The sequence below is a fragment of the Canis lupus genome, chromosome 21 (genome assembly GCF_048164855.1).
Source record: "Canis lupus baileyi chromosome 21, mCanLup2.hap1, whole genome shotgun sequence".
Classification (NCBI taxonomy): Eukaryota; Metazoa; Chordata; class Mammalia; order Carnivora; family Canidae; genus Canis; species Canis lupus.
This window is the reverse complement of record NC_132858.1, coordinates 34,022,564-34,044,041: the sequence shown is the minus strand read 5'-3', so window position 1 is coordinate 34,044,041 and position 21,478 is coordinate 34,022,564. Positions and strand designations below refer to the sequence as shown.

The following is a 21,478-nucleotide window of genomic DNA, read 5'->3' as shown; positions in this document are numbered from 1 at the left end:
CTCCCAAGAAAAACCACTAACTGAGCCCTTTTAGACTGAGCAGGGTAGGGTCCAACGCAAAGGTGAGGCAGCCAACTTTCTGGGGAGTAGGGATACTTTTTAAACAAGGTAGTGACCCAATCAGATCATTAAGCACAGATCAGACAGTTGGAGAGTAGTTTAAGAGGAAGGAAATAAAAATGGTGAATGGAGTTACCAGTAGTGAGTGCAATAATGTTAGAAAAAAAATAATGCTTTGCTAAAGATCATTGGTGAGTTCCGAGAAGACAGAAAATTGCTACAGACTTTTTAGGAAATTAGAATTCTCAGGATTAAGATTCAGTGACTGATCAGACATTGTGAATCAAGAAAAAAGAAGAGCAATGGAGGTCTTAAATTTGTACTTAATTTCCTGGAAGGATGGTGATGTCAGTTGCTGAAATAAAAAAATATTAGGATGAGAAACTCATAGAACTATAATATGCTTGGTTTGGAAACTTTGCTAGCAGAGTTTGTCATGTCTTGAGGACTTCTACCTGGAGATTGAGAAAGGAGTGAAAAATACCATCAGTCTGTAACTCAGGAGACAGCGAGCTTCCATGAGGTGATTCTCAGACACTAATACACAATTGCATGTGGTATAATACAGCTGTGTTAAAATATGTTTTGAAATTGAATCTACTCTCGAAATTGCACTTTGAGAAGCATTGCTATATTTAGTTTGAAACAAGTCATCAAATGATGCAATCAAATGCATGAGGAAAAAGCTATATTTTCATCTGCTTTTATAAACTTAAAAAATTAATTCTGTTTTCTTTTAATTGCCCAGTGACTTGGAAATAATAATGTTAGAAGTATTTATTTCAAAAGAAGACTTGCAACAAAGGAAAATTTATTAGTATGGAATTAGGGATAAAATTCAAAATGGCAATTCTATATTACTGGTTCTTCTTCTTTTTTTTTTTTTTTAAGATTTAATCTATTTATTTGAGAGAGAGATAGAGCAAGCAAGCATGAGGGGAGGGGCAGAGGAAGAGGGAGAAAGAGAATCTCAGGCAGATTCCTGTGGAGCGCAGCACCCAACATGGGGCTCGATCTCACAACCGTGTGAGATCATGATCTGAGCTGAAATCGAGAGCTGGATGCTTAACTGACTGAGCCACTGAGGTGCCCCAATCAGTATAGAATTAGGGATAAAATTCAAAGTGGCAATTCCATATGACTGATTTTCCTTATTTCTTATTGTCCTAAATTCTTTTAGGACAAATTTTATCTCTGTGTCCTTTATACCTTTTATTTAAATTATCAAATCCAATGTAATGTCTATCTTGCATTTCCAAAAAGATGCAAAGCTAACGTTCCATACACAAAGGGGCTCAGACAACTACAAAGAAGAAGAACCAGGAAATACAAAGCATTAGACACACCATTCAAGTTCCTCATAATTATAACTGCTAGAGTATTTTTTTTTAATTTTTATTTATTTATGATAGTCACACAGAGAGAGAGAGAGAGGCAGAGACATAGGCAGAGGGAGAAGCAGGCTCCACGCACCAGGAGCCCGACATGGGATTCGATCCTGGGTCTCCAGGATCGCGCCCTGGGCCAAAGGCAGGCGCCAAACCACTGTGCCACCCAGGGATCCCAACTGCTAGAGTATTTTAAGAAATGTAGAAATACTTCATCTTTATAACATTTGATCCGCTATATATTAAGAAATGGACATTTTGTTTCAATCCATCATTAGGAAGTGAGAGATCACAAGAAAACCACCTGAGAAGATGATACTGGATTTCCTCTGTCCTTGATTGAATACAGAGCTAGAAAATAAGTAACTCAAAGGTCACTTCTCACCTTGCTGCTGCTGTGCTTCTTTTTGTTCACTGAGGGAGACCCTGGTTGCCCAGGGCTGGGGACAGAACTGGATCCTGCAGAAGTAGGACCTGAATGAACGTGAGATCCTTTCTCCACAACGGATGACAGAACCAGTGGTGACTGTTGTAGTGAAACCTTCTGGAGCTCCGCTGCCAACTGCTTGGGATCAACCCCTGGGGATTTCGCTTTATCCACTACAACAAAATGAAGTGGCTATGTATTTCTCCATTTCATAGGTACTTGATACCATAGAACTTACATGAGTTCTAGATGACAAGGGAATTTACACGCACAGATGTATGAGAAGTTATACAGGCCTCTCCCTGTTCCTGAGGGCAGTAACCCAAACTCTCCATGCTGGCTGTAGCATAGGGAACACTCGAGAAATATTTGTTAAAGAAATAAGCCATATTTTTAATGTAATAAGACATCTACATTTATAAGACTACAGTTGTTAGCTAAGAAAGAGCTAAATCCATTTCGTCATGTCCTTATGAAATGACACGTGGATTTTTCTCTTTATTAGAAAAAGGCCATCAAAAGGTCCATAATCCAGTTATGCTAAAAGGAATCAAGTATGATCTAAAACTTCTATAATACCTCAAATAAATGGCCCCATGGCCTACTCTGATTGGATGAATTCATTTTTAAAGAATTAAAACTATAAACGCACACAGCAAGAATTCTGTATGAATTTCTTTAATGGGTCTGACACACAAGTATGTGTTTCCCTAGGATGCTACATCCATAGCTGCAGTGCTTTTGGTTTTGATTAAGATTACATAAGTAAATAAACACCTATTGGTCTATACCTACATTTTTGCCCAAACAATATGTTTGTGTTTATATCTTCATCATACAGAGGCATCATCTGCCTCTACAACTCCCTTTACATACACACCTTCACCCTTACCCACAGCTGGGAGCAGATTCCTTTCACCTACCAGCTCTTGGTGGCTCATGAAGTTCCAGCTGCTGGGGATTTTCAGAGTCGGACAGCATATTGAGATCCCTAAAAATTAAAACAAAGAAATTAAGAAAGAAATTGAGGAAATAGGAGACAAAAGGCCCTTTTTTCCAACTGCCCTGATTTTTTTTTCAGTAGGTAAATGAGAAGTGGTTAATGATATAAAGCCATTTCCAAGCATGCTCACCCTCCTAACCAAATATATATTTGCAATGCTTTTAAAAGTCAGCTGATAAAAATGATTTTTTAAGGTGAAATCTTTATTGATTAAATGTAAGTTCATTTTGAAATACTACACACATACACAAAATCTAAATAGGTTTAGGCTTTCATTTAAATGAAGCATGTTTCAATAAAAGCATGAAAGGGGGAGAACTACTGACATGATCAGACACAAAATTAGCTGAATTCTTTCTATGCTTTAGACTTTGATTCTGAACACAAGAAATCTATAAAACTTGTATTCACTTTATTTTCTAATTACTGAAAATCTTGCTGGCTGGCAAAGGTTCCACCTTAACAATTTTAAATTAAAAGAGCCATGAATAGCCAAAAAATGGAAACAAAAAGATGGGGAAAAACTCACAGTCTTACACATATTTCTGCTTCCCCACTTTGCTGACTAATGATACTCTGCACTTCTTCATACGTTTTAGAAGTTAAAGGAATTCCATTCCATTCCAATACTTGCATCCCTAAAAAACAAATTCAAGTATAAAATAAAAAATATGTTGTATTTCTAGTTTGAGTCTATAGGGCATAGAAAACATTTAAAAACCAACTCAGCACACCATTTCAGAGAACACCAGTTCAAAGTTCTCTGTAATGTTAATACCATAACCACATGTAGTTCAATTTCATCACTTACCTGAACACATCAAATATGTCTAAGACAACATGCAAAATATTACTTTTGAAAATCTATTAAATATTACCAAACACATGCATTTTGTTCACACTGCTTTAATAAAGAAAACATTATTAAACATATATTGCTTAGGCCAATTTTGTAGAAGAAAAAAAACATACAAGCACCAATATAATTTTTCCTTGGGAAACAAGCATCTAGAAGAGTATAGACTTTCATAATCCATCATGGAATGGGAGAAGTAGAAAAAAGTCTTAGTAGTTTGGTTTTAAGACATTGGTATTGCTTCAACTTTGCTAAGATAAAACAGATTTCCATGTGGTATTTTTTTTTTCTTTCTTCACTGTATGCAAGACGTTCCTGAGTAGAATCAGCAGGCGTGTTACAGAAAGGGCAGCTTCATGGGGGGGTGGCCTGTGCGGTAGTACAAGACCCTGTGCTCAGAAGGGCCCATGCTTGGTTTAATGCTTCACTGGTGCAATTTTGAAATTCTTAATAATGTTTCAACAAAGAACTCTACATCATCTTTTTGTGCTGGATCACATTAACTATGTTGCTGGACTAATTAGAGGGCATTTCATGTTTTCTCTTTATCTAGAAATAATTTTCACCTCAAAAAATAGTAACAACATTTTAAATTTTGCTTCTTTGGTCCATTTTATATGAGCTGTCAAATAACTCAGGAGTACATATTTGGCATGAATCACCTCTTCCTAATATGTAGCTATGTGAAATGGATATAAATTGGATGAAACTATCCAAAGTAATAGTGCCCAAATATTTGTGAGTGCTGTCAGCTTTACCTAAGACAGTATCTGCATGCCATAACTAGGCTATAATTTAATTAAAAGGAAATACTTGTGGAACAATTAGGATTTCAATGAGCTTCACAGATGCCTATGTGAAATTCTCTATTGCTCACCATTGGTTTCAGTGGAAAACTCTAAATATGGCCTAATTGAATCTTTAAAGGTTTTAATGATTTTGATTTACACTGGAAAGCATTATTACCAGTTACAAACAAGGGAAATACTTTTACTAGAGTGAAATGGCAAAAGAAGTCCATAAAAATGTCCACAATAACACAAACAGAAATGGCTTTTCTAGAACTTACTCCAACAAAATGTTATCTTCAGATGGGCCTTAGGTTTAATTCAACAATCCCAGGCTGTTGTACATATAAAATGAGAAAATTACATAAGAGACAACAGTGACACCACTAAAGAAAAGTTTACCACTACAAAAGGAAAATCATGCTGAAAAACACACTTAAAAAAAAGTCAAGATAAAGAGTATATTTATATACAGATGATTTTGAATTGAAACAATTAGTGTTATAATTGCATTGTCACTTTTCGGCAAAAGCATATTCTATGAAAAGAAATAGCTGCATAATCTTCATGCTTCTTCTCTTGGATTAGCTAATATTTCATCTCTCAAAATAAAGGGGCAAATTTCCAAAACATAATCACCCAACAAAATTTAAAAATGCTTCTGGTATTACAAAGGGAAAGTTATTTAGAATCAGTGATAAATTTCTGGAAAAAACAAAAACAAAACCAACCCAGCAACAGATAACTAGAATCTTGCCTAGAAACACACCTGTGGTCATAAACTACACAATCTGTTCTGTTCCATGATACACAGGCTAAACTTCTTTTGTCTTCATTCAGTTTCCCACCAGAGTTCATGCAGGACAGTGGTTCAAAAGATTTTGCTAGTACTTTTGTCCTTTTATTCTTGGTTCCATTGGTGAGGATCAGATGCCATAGGGTATGTGATGACTTGTACATTGTCCTTTAATAACAAGTTTCTTAAGCATCACCTCTCCTAATCTCTAAAAATCCTACAAGAGCCATACTAAAATAACCACGTGAATATAACCAATTATTCCTTCTTAATTCATAACAAGGTTTTAATCGTTATGAGAATTAAGTATGATATGATTTCAAATATAACATTCTTGAAAAATGTTAACTGCAAAATCCTATAAACTATTTTAAAATGCTTGTGAAAATTTGTGGAACATGATCATGCCACACTGAGGTTCACTAAAGTAATATTTTATCATTTAATTGACTTGAATGGAAGCAGAGGAGAGATAACTTTGTACTCTGACTTTTTTTTAGAAATAATTCCTGGAGGATAGTGTACATATAGAGGGTTATATCTATTATTTAGCATTATGAGCAAACATTTACATTTTCTTTATACTTAAATTATATGAAACATGTATGTTATAAACTGCTCAACTTTGAGAGTCAACAGATGATATTTCAATTATATCCCTAGAAAGTACCTATACTAATAGCTTTTAATAGGACAACTAAGGTCATCTGAATTTTTATCGAATGTTCAACAGCTGATGACAGGATTTGCTGCTCAGAATTTTATATTTAACATGTTATTAAAAAACAAAAAAGACAATAATCAGGTAATGTTTGAACTAAAAAAAAATCAACATAAAACATTATCAACTACGTGTTTTTATAACTTCTGGGATTTCTTAACTTTATGTGCCCCTAAAACTAATGAATGGTATTCTTTATAATGCACGATATCAGGTATGTTATTTCTTTGTCTATAATTAATATTTACCATTACATCACAAACATCTTATGGATTAAAATTACTGAGTGAACAGTTGAAATCGTATATGTATATCCAAATATATATCACACAAAAGCTCATGGCTTTTTTTTAAAATTTTTTATTTATTTATGATAGTCACAGAGAGAGAGAGAGGCACAGAGACACAGGCAGAGGGAGAAGCAGGCTCCATGCACCGGGAGCCCGATGTGGGATTCGATCCCGGGTCTCCAGGATCACGCCCTGGGCCAAAGGCAGGCACCAAACCGCTGAGCCACCCAGGGATCCCAAGCTCATGGCTTTTTAAAAAATTCCATAACTATTTTTTCCACACCTAGTAAGTGGCAGGCACTACATAATTAATTCCTCACGTGGTGATCACCACCTGGCGTCTAATACTGTATATTGTCATAAAAATTAATAAAAAATGATACTCCACTAGCAAAAAAACAGAAACATCTTGGCAGTTAGTAAAATTAAGCTGATTAACAGAGAAAGAATTTTAAAAGTTTTATAAGTCTATCAAAAAAGGCCCAGACTCATTAGTGATGAGAAAGTATACATTAAGGCAATAATGACATACTACTTAGCTCTCATCATATTGCAAAAAGTTTAAAAGCCAGAAAATACCATGTGCTGACCAGGATATATAATCAGAAGACTCTTACTACAAAGTAAATTACACTTGTTGGATGGCTGTTGAGCTTTACTCTCACTCTGTGATGTGAGAATACTATGACTGTGTCATGTGAAAATAAAACAACTGCGTGTTTACAATCTATAAATATGTGATTATTCAAATGGGAATGCAGGTTAGTGCACCCCTCTGGGGGGCAATGTGGGAGAGCATCATTAAATTAAATACGTATACACTCTATGACCCGGAAATCTTGAGAGTCTATTTGAGGTAGCAGGCAGTATCAGGAGAAATGGGACAATGAGAGTGTAGTAATTTCTCAAGACAGAAATACCTGGCAGAGAGTGCAGGAAAAAAGACCGTAACTGGGCATTAAAACCAAAAGGAGGATCCACCTTAAAACTATTTTCCAAGTAAGAACAAGTGAGAAACAGGATCTGTCTATAGGACAATGACATTTTATGTACATTAAAGTGCTATTTGTACCAAATAACATTATATATTTTTCAAAAAACCCCCAGAAATTTCATAAATTATAATAGTTGCTCATGAACAGAAGAAGGAAGTGGGAAAAGAAAATGAGATAAAAAAAGAAAATGAGATAGAGGAAAATGAATGAGTTAATAAATGAACAACCAACACACACAAAAACCACAGACACTCATACACACACACACACACACACACACACACACACACACGAGGGAAACTTACATGAGCCAATGAAGCTGGCGGGCTATGGTATGAGAACCTAATGCCACTGGGATAACAGAACAGAACAAAACAAAACCCAAACTTAGTTAAAAAATAGATACATATATAATAAATCAATCAAAATTTATTGTTTTGTACTTTTTCCCCACTGTTATTATGAACCATGACTATAGATTAATTTCCTAAATCTGGACATTTGCTCTCAAAAGTCATTTATAAATTAGCAGCAGCAGCAGGAAAAACTCAGCACCTGTAATGGTCATTTGCCTTGGCTTTCTAAATCATGAACAAACCCTGCAAGTGAGTTTCGGGGATCCAATATATTGTCCACATCAGTTATAATAATTAGTATGACTAATGGAGTGTTAACGTAAGAGAAACGCATATAGATGGGTTTTATTGTTTTATAAAGTTAATTTTCAATATTTTACGACCTTAACCAATTTATACATTAACATGAAATGACAGAAAGAAAGAAATGGTGGAAGAAGGGAAAATCAGGAAGGGAAAAAAGAATGGTATCTTCAGTAAAGGGAAAAAATAGTATTTGAATAGCATCCTGCTTATTTACAGGATAAAAGAGATTCCCTCAATCATGACAAGATACTAAAAACCCAGATGTATGTATCTGAAATGTATTTTAAGATATTAAAAACCCACAGAAAACTCACCTAGAAGCATAAAAATCTTAAGGTCGGAAAGTATCTTCTTGAAGAGCTAATCTCATAATGTTATTGCCACTTTTGCCACTGTCATTATGATTTCTATTATTTTTACTCTTGGAATACATAGTTTGATCAAAACTTAGAGCCTTGGTAAATAAAATATATGAACCTGGAACGACTTTCACTGAAGCAGTCTCTCTCTGCCTGCTTCCCCCTCCTCACTCTTCAGTTCCCACTCTAGGCCTCTCCTAGGCACTCTCAGGAACCCCGTTTCCCAATCTACTGGAATGAGTTGAGTTTAAAATGACCTCAGAGGGCACACGATATAAGGAGCACGGGGTGTTATATACAACTGATGAATCAGGGAACTCTACCCCTGAAACATTAATACATTAAATGTTAACAAATGGAATTTAAATAAAATAGAATTTAAAAATAAAAATAAAATGACTTCACAACTTAATAGGTCATTAGAACAACTTCCATTAACTACAACAAGGTCGCTAAAGATACCCTGAAAGGAAGGTAATCTGAATTCCATTTTATTGAGAATGTAGTCTGACTTGCTATAAAGGGCTATAAAAATGTTGCTTTTTTAAAAAAAATAATACTTTCAAATGCAACAAAGTGTGTGCGTGTGTCTGATATTTAGCATTCAAAAATTTAAATCTGCCTATCTTTTAATAAGGAGCATATGCACTATTTTCAGAAAGATAAATACTTTATCAGAGATGTGTTTTATGAACCAGTGTACTGCTGACTGTTGATACTTTCTCTTCTCCATAATCATATTGTGTTCACATTTACCTTAGGTATTTACAAGCTGTTGTGACTTTCAGCAAACTGGATAATTTGCTATCCTTGGCTTCCTCAAGGGAGATTATATTGCTAGATCACTATTTCAGTTTATTTCTACTCTACAAGGGGGAGAATACTATGGCACAATGAAAGAACAAATTCTTATTTGCAATTTATGAAAATGTAATTTTTGAGCTGGAGCTTTATATGAAAATTTGAACAAATACTTTAGATTCTAAAATTTCTACAATTTTTTACATGATTTTTCCTCATCTACAAATTTTCCTTACATATATACGAGGACTTCCAAGTACAGGAATCATGTCATCTAATTTTTCTCTTCTGCACTCCCCACATTTTCTCTATGGTCATGGTTAGGCTCTTTGGGCTGGTGTTGGCTCCCAGGGGCCCCCTATGCCATCATCATATCTAGTTAATCTTCTCTGAGCATTGCCACATTTATTTCTGGATTGGTTAACTCAGGGGTTGGAACATTCAATCTGTATTCTCTAAATTTGGTTTAAACTTACATGCCAGGCCTGCCTAGGTGGCTCAGTCAGTTAAGCAACTGACTCGTAGTTTCAGCGCAGGTTACATTCTCATGGTGGTGAAATCAAGCCCACATCAGGCTCCACGCTCAGCATGAAGTTGCCTAGGATTCTCTCCCTCTCCTTCCTTCCCCCTCCCCGCTCTCTCTTTCTAAAAACGATGAAAAAATTTTTTTATTTATAAGCCGAAGTGCTAATGCCATTCAAACTAAAAGCTATTTTCAAACTAAAATATCAGAATTTTAACTCTATTAAACTATACATTTAAAAAATATGATATATCACAATATCCTCTCTTCCCAATATAAAGATAATAGAATTAAACTCATTAGAATATTTAACATAAATTTTATAAATATACATTCTTCCAAATTTCAGTAATATTAAACATATATATATATATGAGATTTCAGATAACTTTCTATGTTTTTGCTTTAAGCTACTGTATTTTTATACAATATAAATTGCATAAATAAATAACAATCTGTTTATAAATGAACCAGATTGTTAAGCAAATGTATATGCCATGATAATAATAATGAGAGTTCTTTGAGTAATTTTATATAGCTTGTTTAGGTGTATAACACAGGGCTTGAATTCACAACCCAGAGATCAAGACCAAAGCTGAGATCGAGTCAGACGCTTAACCAACTGAGTCACCTAAGCACCCAATTTTTTGGTAGCTCATAATTAAAGAAGTTGAATTCTGTCTGTATTTAAAACTGCCATTAATTTGGGGTGTGGTCTTGAGCAATTCACTTTCCATGTTTCTTTTTTCATTCACACTTTTAATGAAGAATAAGCAATTAAAATAAGCAAAGTATGTCATACATATATACATTTTCAAATGCAATTAATTTACAAAATAAAAATTCTCACAACATCGTAAATAGAAAAAAAAACATCTAAGAAACTGTAGTTGAACTGTCTAGGCTTACCCACTCTTTTTTTCTAGGTTGAATACACTGAAATATTTAGAATCAATGACTTCTACACTCACAGATCTAAAATAGATTTAGTTCCAATCATAAAAAACATAATTACAAAGAAAATACGTTATCACATATTTTGCAATATTAACGGTCAATAATAAAAAGGCCATTAAAAAAACATATAAACAAAATGTGTTGCAAAAGCAAGTCACAACTATTTTATAGACTCATGTTATAAAGTAAGGAAGATCCTTGCACATGCCCTAGTTTTCTTTTCTTATAGAATACACTAGAAAGATGAAACATGAGGTGACATGATTTCTAATATCACAGAGTTAGTTAATGGTAGCGCAGAATTATGAACTCCATCTATCCCTCAGGCCAATGCTAGTGATGTAGGAATGAGTCAGGGGCAGATGGAGCTAGGTAGAGAAAGAGAAGGGAAAGGCCCAGAGTCAGGCTCCCAGGAATCAGTGGGCTCCCATAAACCCGGAAAGGTGCCAGAGTCAGGTTCCTACCCATCTCAAGAAAACAGAGATAGGACAGTAAAAACAGAAAAATAAACCTGTCTCCCTAGCTCCAAAAGTGTTAGGGAATATCCTTCCTTTAGTGGCTACTAAGTAATCACAGAAATTCACCAGACCACAAAGAAATAGGTCATCAAGGTGTTATCAATAGACCCTGCTCAAGCCAAGACAGCACAAGAATCTCAAGGCCACGGGCCACCTGACTAGGCTCACAGAAATCCCAGATGCAGAGAAATGTTATGGAGGAGTATTGACCAGAGAGAAGGGAACACCTTGTTTGTGCTCATGCTATTTATAAGAACACCATGCGTGTTCTAAATATAGACATGATATTTACAAATCCACCCTAATATTGACAAGAAATTTACCAGTTCCCTGGTCAGTTTCCTATAAAAGAGAGACCATAAAAGCTCTCAGGGGTAACCCTGTCAGGATCTCTCACATTTTGAGAGCTTTCTCTGTATCTCTGCTTAATAAACTTCTCTTTGCTCACTCTGTTGTCTGAGATTCATTCTTCCACTCTGTGAGAGGAGAACCAAGCTCTCCGGTATCACTAGTACCAGCAAATAGAAAATTTCATTCCATTTATACCAACTAAACCTACCTCATAGCCCACCTAAATATAAATGGTGCTCAAACACGCAAAACCTAGCACGAAAAACACATACGTTATTTATAATGCCATTTTAATTATAATAAAAAGACAATCTAAAAATTGTATTTTCTTTGTGACAATTTTATTTGAAGACTTGCACATGTGAAAAATAACATTGTTGAACAAACAAAGTTTTGGTGGAATACACCATTTCTGGTGGATAAACAATGTCATTTAGGAATGAAAAAAAGGCTAATTGACTTTCTCCTCTCTGTTCTCCACTCCAGTCCCAGAAAATAAGCAAATATCACACTTACACAGGCACACTGATGGGAGATTATGCTGAACACTGCCATAGGAGGAAAGTAATATAGGAAGGATTACCCAATGTCACTAATTACCAGGGAAATTAAAATAATAATCACACATGTTAGAGTGGCCATTATTAAAAAAAAAAAAAACAAGACAGTAAATGTTGATAAAGAGGTAGAGAAATTAGAATCCTTGTACTCTTGTCGGTTGGAATGCAAAATGTTGCCATTATGAAAAACAGTATGATATTTTCTAAAAATTAAAAACAGAATTACCCAATCTAGCGATCCTGTTTCCAGGTACTTATCCAAAATAATTGAAATCAGGATCTCAGAGATCCATTTAAATGAGGATTTAAAATGAGCACTCCATGCTCATTATAGTTATCTATCCAATAGTCAAAATATTGAGATAACCTAAGTATCTATTGACAGATAAATGGATAAAGAAAAAATGGTTTATACATACAGTAGAATGCTGTTCAGCCTTTAAAAAGGAAGAACTCCTATGGGGTATTGCAAATTCATGCTCTTTAAATAGAGTCAAGGGAAACAGGGGAATATAATTAGCTGTGATTTATGGTTCAATTTGAAGATTATCATGATAGGATTGTGTTTCTAATCACCACAACCTCTAAAGTAAACTAGAATCATGCTCTTCATTTCCTGGAAGGATTGGTATAGATGCTAAAGTCACTCTACGGCTATAGTTTATGATGTTTAGAATTAGATGTATTATTTGAAACAGACTAAAACAATGTGGCTGAGTAAGACAGGAAAATAGTATGTAAAACTTTAATGATTCTGGGAAAATAATATAACATGTGGATCTATCCAATGATAGGTATGTGATGTCATCACGTCATTTGAAGTAGATTGAAGTTCATAAATTCAAAACTTTTTTTAAATTCCCCAATTCATTTTGTTAAAACACCTAGAGTGGATCTTTTCTTTTTTCTTTTCTTTTCTTTTCTTTTCTTTTCTTTTCTTTTCTTTTCTTTTCTTTTTTTCTTTTCTTTCTTTCTTTTCTTTTCTTTCTTTTCTTTTCTTTCTTTTCTTTTCTTTCTTTTTTAAGATTTTATTGATTTATTTATGACAGACAAAGAGAAAGAGAGAGGCAGAGACACAGGCAGAGGGAGAAGCAGGCTCCATGCAGGGAGCCTGACGTGGGACTCGATCCCAGGTCTCCAGGATCACACCCCAGGCCGAAGGCGGCGCTAAACCACTGGGCCACTGGGGCTCCCTCTTTTTAAAAAAAAAAAATTTTATTTATTTATTCATGACAGAAAGAGGGACAGAGACATAGGCAGAGGGAGAAGCAGGCTCCTGATGTGGGACTGGATCCTGTGACCCGGGAACCACATCCTGAGGTGAAGGCAGACACTCAACCAGGCGTCCCCTAGAGTGAATGTTTTCAAATGACTTTCTAATTCAATGGTGTTACCAGGTTAATACCATCAAATAGAGTGTAACACACTAAACCAAAATGCACTCATGAATGCCTACATACAGTGCTAATTGTATGCACAGAGGAAGCCAGGCTACATGATGCAACTGTATGTGAGAAACGCTTGCCTTAACTGTTGCCTCTGCTGCTTTAAGTATCTCTAGTGAACCATTACAGATTTTGAGTTTAATTATGTTCTTAACCTTTTAAAATATTCTTATATTCTGCATTGTTCTTTTTTAATGTTATTTAAATGTATCCTACTATTCAGACAGCAGATTTCAACCTAAAATATCATCACTTTATCCTAGGAAAGGAGTGTTCTAATAAATAGAGGAATATCTGAATCAGTGGCAATGTCACCAACATCATCATCTCTACCGAGAATTAACATATATAGGGACAATATAAATTCCTTTTGGAATACTGGTTGACAGAATGCACAGAATTTTGACTACTGAATTGTAACTTTAAGTCATGTGTAAAATCAGATAAAAAGGAAATTATATTTCTGAAAAGGAAAATTCTAAAAAGAAATCTCCCGAACAAAATCTAAAAGCAAAAGGTAAATGCAAATACACTTGGTCTATCTTATAAGGAAACAAAATGTTTCTTTTGACAAAGAAGCAAGTTTTTATCCTGACCTAAGTACTCATCAGTAGAAATATTATAATGTGTTACAATATTACAAGAATGTTTTGCTTATTTTTGAGCCAAAGATAGTATATCATTGTTATGAATGGTATAATCAAAATTAAAATGGTGAACTTTTAATGTATAAATTCTTTCATCATTTGAGGAGCTAAAGAATCTAAGTAAAATAAAGAAGACATTCCAAACAATAAAAGAAAAATCAATAACCATTTTATTAACCTGAGAGAATCTTAAAGAAATAAAATGAATTAGGTGTTAAGTTGCTTCAAGAAAGTACTAATATTCTATATTTTACATATCAAATTAGCAAATAATTTACATCAGGTTGATAGATGTTCAATAAATAACAAATATAATTTGACGGCAGAATTTCATTTCAGCAGTTCTAAATCACTTTTAATATGTAAAATGAAATTAATATATGTATATAATATGCAACATATTACAATAGCTGATTTTTTCCATTGAGAAACAAGAATTGCCTAAGAAGACATTTAAAAAATATATTTTATTTGATTTATTTGAGAGTGAGCAGGCTCGGGCACACAGGCGCTGCAGGCAGGGAGGGAGGGGGAGAGGGGTGGAAGGTGGGGGCCGAGGAAGGATCCTCAGCTGATTTCCCAGAGGCTGGATCACACACCCAGGGGTCATGACCTGAGCCAAACTTCAGGACAGATGACCAGGCACCCCAGAAGACAACAGTTTAACATCAATAACGACCAACTGATGTAAAACAAAACTCAACTGTTTTCCCTCCAGCTCTCTAAAATTCATGTAGAGACTAATGGTAATATGTAAGAATTATAAAAGCTTTCATACATATACCAGCTAATTATAAGAAGTCCTTTTGAATAAAATAAGTAAAATTAGACCTATTTCATTTGTGTTAATAGCATCAATATGGGACTTTTTTCTTCTTTTTGTTTAACAAAATTATTTTGCCTACTTTTTCTCATTTTCTCTTCATGGCATTCCAGTAAAATAGGTAGGGTAAGTGTAACGTATCCCTACTTTTACAGATGAGAAAGTTCAGCTTTAGAAATTATATTTAGTGGTAGTTCCAAAAGCTAGCTCTCCTGATTCCTCATCTAAGTTCAGAAATACTGGCTTCTTCTCTGTTTAAAATACACAGAACCAAATTATAAAATCTTGAGTATTTTTATAGTTAATATTTTAGAATTAATGCAAAATCAAAATACGTGAACATGATAAAACTTGCCACATCAAGTCGACAGGCATTTAGTTTGTGTCTGAGAGAGGATCGAGGGGACTAGATTCTGGGTTACTAATGTCAATCAGTTATGATTCTGGACAGGATTGCTTCCAGTGAGGAGCAGCAGCATCAAGGAAGGTAAACAAAACTCTGGCTCCAGGTCTAGAGAGCTCTGCTGGGGCTGGTGGGTAGGAAGCTGAGAAATGGGAGTGAGGATGGGCCACCATGAGTTCCAACAGGTCAGTGTTGCCCACCACAGGCCTCGTAGGTTATAATGAGCTTGGACTCAATTCATTTGATAACATAAGACATAAGAGAAAAGGCTTGCAATAATCAAATTGTTATTTTAAACACTGCACAGTTTAGAGATGACCCTACACCTTTCTTCCCCTGTGGCCCTCCCACTTTTGGCAAGTTAGGGTTTCACTCTGTAGGACTGGCATGGCATGCAAGGATTTATGTTTTAAAATGTGGTGGGGTGACTTTAGGCTTACTGATTCTGAATACTGTGAATGGCAACAAATGAATGAACACATTGAGGTCCTTTCACTGAGCTGAAATTTAACACACATGTTGTGTATGTGTGTACGTAAACATACACACAATGTAATAATTTATCATTATGTCCCTATTTCCACCTTGGTCTGAACAGCCACATGGCACGCCTGGAACTATTTCTTTAGTTTCCTAACTATTCTCTTTCTTTGCTTCACTCCTTCAAACTATTCTAGTTACAGCATTCAGAGTGTTCCTATTTATTTTATTTAAAAATTTTTTAAAGATTTATTTATTTATGTATTTGGAGGGAGAGAGAGAGAGAGAGAGAGAGAGAGGTAGAGTATGCCCACATAAGTGGGGGGGAGGGGCAGAGGAAGAGGGAGAGACTCTCCAACAGATTGCTGCCAACCATGGAGCCTGACACGGGGCTCTATCTTGAAGCCTTGAGATCATAACCTGCCCAGAAACTAAGAGACAGATGCTCAACTGCAGCCCAAGTATCCACCCCTCCCCTTTTTAAATAATGATTTATTTCTTTACTTAGAGAGAGAGACAGAGACAGAAAATAGAGTATTCCTATTTAAATGTCATTCTGCTTTTGGTCTTCTCATCCCCCACAAATAGAAGCTAAAGTCCTTATAATGGCCCATGGGCTTCTCATCCTGAAGGAGTAGAAGCTGAAGTCCTTGCAATGGCCCACAAGATTCTATCTCTGTGACTACTTTGTCTGGAACTTCTGCGGTCCTCTCTCACATGCTCACTAGCTCCAGCCACAGTGGGCTCCTTGCTGTCTTACTGTTCCTGGCACATACCAGGCATGACCTTGCTCTGGGCCTTTGCCCTTTTTATTTGTCTGCTGTAATACTGATAACTTCTGACTCGCTCTTTCCTTTCCTTGGAGGCTTTACTCAGTTTCGGCCTTCTTGGTGAGGTCTTCCATGAACACCCTCTCTAAATTTGCAACCTCACCCTCCTGTATGCATATCTATGCTCCCTGTTGTGTTTCTCTCCTTAGCACATATTACCATTTTTAAAAGGTACTTATAACTTTGCCATTTTCTGTCTTGCCTACTAAAATGTACAGTCCATGTTTCTTCACTTATGTCCCCAAGGGGACAAGAGAGATTACTTTATATAGCATGATATATTATATATATTATATATATATATGTAAATGGATTACTCATAGACCTCAGCAGACTCCAGCACCATAAATGACAATGATGAGGATCTAAGAAAGAGCAGAGAGTAAAAAACAAAAGTAGCTTAAGAGAGAAATCTTATTTTCTTCCAGTGCTCACTGTAGCTTCCAATACTTATGAAAAGCCTTTAATCTGAATTCCTTGAGTGCTGACATGAAAACTTGCATTAAAAAAAAAAAAAGAAAGAAAGAAACCTTGCATTCCCACAGAATATTCTTTCTGAGTCGACACTCATCACTCTATCTGGAACACAGCAGAACGCTGAAACTCTGTTGAGCTAGTTTTAAAAAATAACAAATGAAATAAATGAAAGCCTGGAAAGATCTGTTTCAGTTCTTGGACAGTTTCTTGCCTTGAGAAGTTTACAATCTGCTGTTAGAAATTACCTGAAGGTTATCTGGGATTCTTTTGTATGGAATTATATTTGTAAGTTCCACTTAGTTACTGTACTGGCTCTTTCTTTTTTAAAAAAAGATCTTATTTTTTATTCATGAGAGACACAGAGAGGCAGAGACATAGGCAGAGGGAGAAGCAGGCTCCCCATAGGAGAGCGTGGCTTGAACTCAGGCCCCCAGGACTGTGACCTGAGCAAAAGAGAGATGCTCAACCCTTGAACCACCCAGGTGCCCAAACTGTACCGGTTCTAAGACATGTGGACTAAACCAGTGTATTCTCAATATTTCTCTTATTGCAACTAAAACATAAAGTACCCCCAAAAAGTCATTAAAGAAATGGCTTTTTTTCCCTTAAAGGTATCTTCTAGTTCTTCAGATTTATTTTATATTTTTATCCATTTTGACCTCCATCAAACATGACCTCCACAGCGAGTACTTTCTATCCACTGCTTCTAGACTGTAGGCACCTTCGAAGCAGGGTCAGCATTCTAGGATAGACCTGTATAGAGTAGTTACGGAGTACATGCTGTAACCCATACACATTCTTCATTACTTCTGGTATTCCTAATAGTATCACCTCCACTCCTTCACAACAGCCTTTCCTTCAAATCCCTGCCTTTTGCCTCCATCTAACTTTTCAGTATATTACCATAGCACCCCAGTATGTTCTTACAACACTGCAGTAAGCACTTCAGTGTCCTTCCCGTTTAGAAACATCTCATGCAAGGATGAATTCCAGTTTGCAGGGCCTGAAGCTTGTACAGTTTAAAGGAAAAATATAAAGTTATGGATACCATGATAGATACAAAGTGGATATTTGCTAAAAGGACAATGGAAAACACAACAAATTACAAATGCTGAAAAGGCCACAAATGCCATAAACATCACCTGTTCCTCAGAACGTCCTGAAGATTTGTAGGGAGCTTTGTATAGTGAGGGAAGAGCCCTGAGACTTACTTTCACTAGTGTCATAATTTCTCCATTCTGATCTCATTTCTCTTTTCGTCCCAGGTAATCACCCTCACATTCTTAATGCTGGTGCTTGAATTTTCATTTTATCCAACTTAATCAGCTCATCATGGCTCACATGCTACTGTTTCACCTTCTTATTCCAAACCTTTAACCATGTTTCTTCTCACTCTCTCCCTGACATCTCTTCAACAGGTAAAGTGTCTCTTAAGTATGAATTATTGAAGGGCCTAGCGGAGGAGCCTGTACATTTAATGCACAAGATCCAGTGGGCTTCTATGATTTGTCAGAAGTCCCACACAAAAGGAGTTGATGAGAAAGATGAGTCCAGACACTGAGAGCCAGATATCTGACACGTACACTACAGTTCTGCTCACTAACAAGATGTGTTTTCAGTGACTAACACACCATGAAAGGTACAGGAACAGATATTCATTGCATTTGCATCCATAGATTTTAATCAGATATGAGGTTTACTGATTAACATATTGTTGATGAGGGATAAAATTTAGAAGCCTTTTAAAGATTAGTCAAAACTTTGGTTTTACAGTTAAAATGAGAAATGGCTTAATCACTTCAGGCATTAAGGTGTTTGTTTTTAATTTATTCAGGCCTGTTAACTGAAATAATATTCCATTATAGCAGACAGCTCTAACAGTTCAGTGATCTCTTATAGGAAGCCTGAACCTTGTAAGATTCATTGTCATCTACGAAAATAATTTTATCTGTCCTTAACAAAATAACTTCTATGGCGAGTCTAGTGCTTTATAGTTAACAAAGCACATAAAACATATCGGTTTCTTTCATTCCTGTGAGGTAGGTCTTAAAACCTCTCAATTGTACAGATGAGATAAAAGGAGACTCAGAGAACATAAGTAACTTGACTAAAATCATGAAGAAGGCTTTTAGTTCCTGTGTTCTGACTCAACTTTGGTGCTTTGTTAATTAGAAATATCCTATGTCCCTGCACTTCGGAGATCAGAGCTGATCATGGTCAATTAGCTAAGCATGTATGTACATTTATAAGGGACATGTGTAAGGGATACAGAATTCAAGCTTAATAGGGCAAAGGTTCTTCTCACCATCAAAGATCTCCAAAGTGAAAGGAAACATGATCTTTTTGCCACATATATAAAACTGCTATGCCAAACACTGTATTTAAATGTTTCTAGTACATTATTTCTAAATCTGACCATTATTATCTCAATTTTCCTGCTGAGAACACCAAGGTACTAAAAGCAAAACGATGTATCCAGGCAGTTAAGTACAACAGCTGAGTTTAAATCCTGATCTGTCTGACTTTATTTTTTATTATTTATTTATTTATTTATTTATTTATTTATTTATTTATTTATTTATTTATGATAGACATAGAGAGAGAGAGGCAGAGACACAGGCAGAGGCAGAAGCAGGCTCCATGCCAGGAGCCTGACGCGGGACTCGATCCTGGGATTCCAGGATCGCGCCCTGGGCCAAAGGCAGGCGCCAAACTGCTGAGCCACCCAGGGATCCCCTCTGTCTGACTTTAAAAACATTCTCTGTGCATATAGGACATGCTAAAGCATGGGAGGGCTGAAGGCCTAGTATGAATATTAAAGACGGTTCAGCATCCTTGCTTCCAAAATAGCCACTCCAATTCACACACACACTAAATTGTAGACTTTTAAAGTGTATTGACTAGACAAATCCAGAAATTTACGTATAGAAACAATTGTTTATCAAGAAGCAGAATCACTTGAACATACAGAGATATTTCAAGATATGCTACCCTTAGTAATAAAGGGAATCAAATTAGGGTGTGGATTATTACACTTAAAAAAGTGTATAAAACAGCGAAATTATTTAGGTTTCTTGATGTCCCTATCAGAAATATTATGACTCAAACACAATTTTCCTGTGATTAATTCTAAAATAAATGGATAAAACAGATAGATATATTTCTTTGTCCTGGCAACATAGCTAATCATCAATATCCTGACAAGGTAAGTAAGATATCAGTGCATCCTAAAAGTAATATATTACAACCTACCAGTCCAGGTCCCCAAAATTTCTTCTTTTTCTTTCCATAGGAAAGATTCCTAAATATTTATTAGAAAATCTTTGTATTAACATGAAATGGGATCTTTTGTCATGTGTACCTGACACACCAGCTTGCAGGAATTTTGAGAAATCTCATGCTAATGACCAATCCGTACCTGGTAATCCCCCTGGAACAAGAACAAGGAAGCTCACTCATCTGTGTGGTGTGTTTCTTGATCTCCAACCTTGATCACTGCCATGCCATCTGTAACATATGCCAAAAAAGCATAAGCAGAAATAGAGACTTTCTTGCCTAGGAACATTCTCCCTTAAGTTACACAGGAGTGTGTCTTCTAGCAATTACTACTGGAATTAACTCTCCTGCCATAGTCTTCTTCCTAACAAGGATTTCCAGAGGCCAACTTCAAACATCAAAACCGCCACTCCAAAAACAGCTAGCCTCACCTTCATACCAATTATGGATAGTCAACCATAAATCCAACAGCATTTTCTCGCCAGAAACCCTGTCAACTCATCTCTACAAAAAGCTGGCTAGCTGGATCAATATCGCCTATATTGAAACAACTAGAAACTAAGAATTTAACAATATCCATGAATTAGAATTGATGCCATATGCATATTTCCTCACAGAATAACATGTGGATGAAAAAACAGGTGTAATGACCTGGGAGAAGCTAATTTTCATATAGCCCTGGCTAAATCCAAAAGCAAGCAGTGGACATGGTTGGTTTTAAACTTTGCTCTTCTATTCTATGTCTCTGCTGATTCTTTCAAAGGTTCTTGAAGCTACATTTAGATCTTAATACTTATCTTGGCTCCAAATGGCTTTCTAAAAATCTTCCAAACAAGTGTGATTTAATCATCAATAATAATAATAGAGATACAAGTTATCTTCAAAACTAAATGATTGTTTTGGTTCATTGACTAGAAGATGTTCAGTTCTTATGGATTTAATGTTCTTTTATGGAAATTGTTGAAATTTTAAAAGTATCATATCAGTAATGTATTTCACAATTATGATATACAATACTAAAAAAAATTGGAGAATGAGTTCG

General features: G+C 35.6%; 1 protein-coding gene across 6 annotated transcripts in view; it reads right to left on the bottom strand.

Moving 5' to 3' along the window:
• The window catches only part of PCLO (piccolo presynaptic cytomatrix protein), a 389,843-nt gene that overhangs the window by 89,834 nt on the left and 278,531 nt on the right, over positions 1 to 21,478 (bottom strand). For 5 of the 6 annotated variants that reach the window (XM_072791350.1, XM_072791351.1, XM_072791353.1 and 2 more), the window contains exons 11-13: positions 3,408 to 3,516; positions 2,799 to 2,866; positions 1,834 to 2,048 (exon numbers count right to left, since the gene is read on the bottom strand). In XM_072791350.1, coding sequence (XP_072647451.1) covers positions 1,834 to 2,048; positions 2,799 to 2,866; positions 3,408 to 3,516 — 392 coding nt within the window. Of the gene's footprint in view, positions 1 to 1,833; positions 2,049 to 2,798; positions 2,867 to 3,407; positions 3,517 to 20,578; positions 20,668 to 21,478 lie in introns of those variants that run through there. The other variant, XM_072791356.1, reaches the window with a different exon arrangement.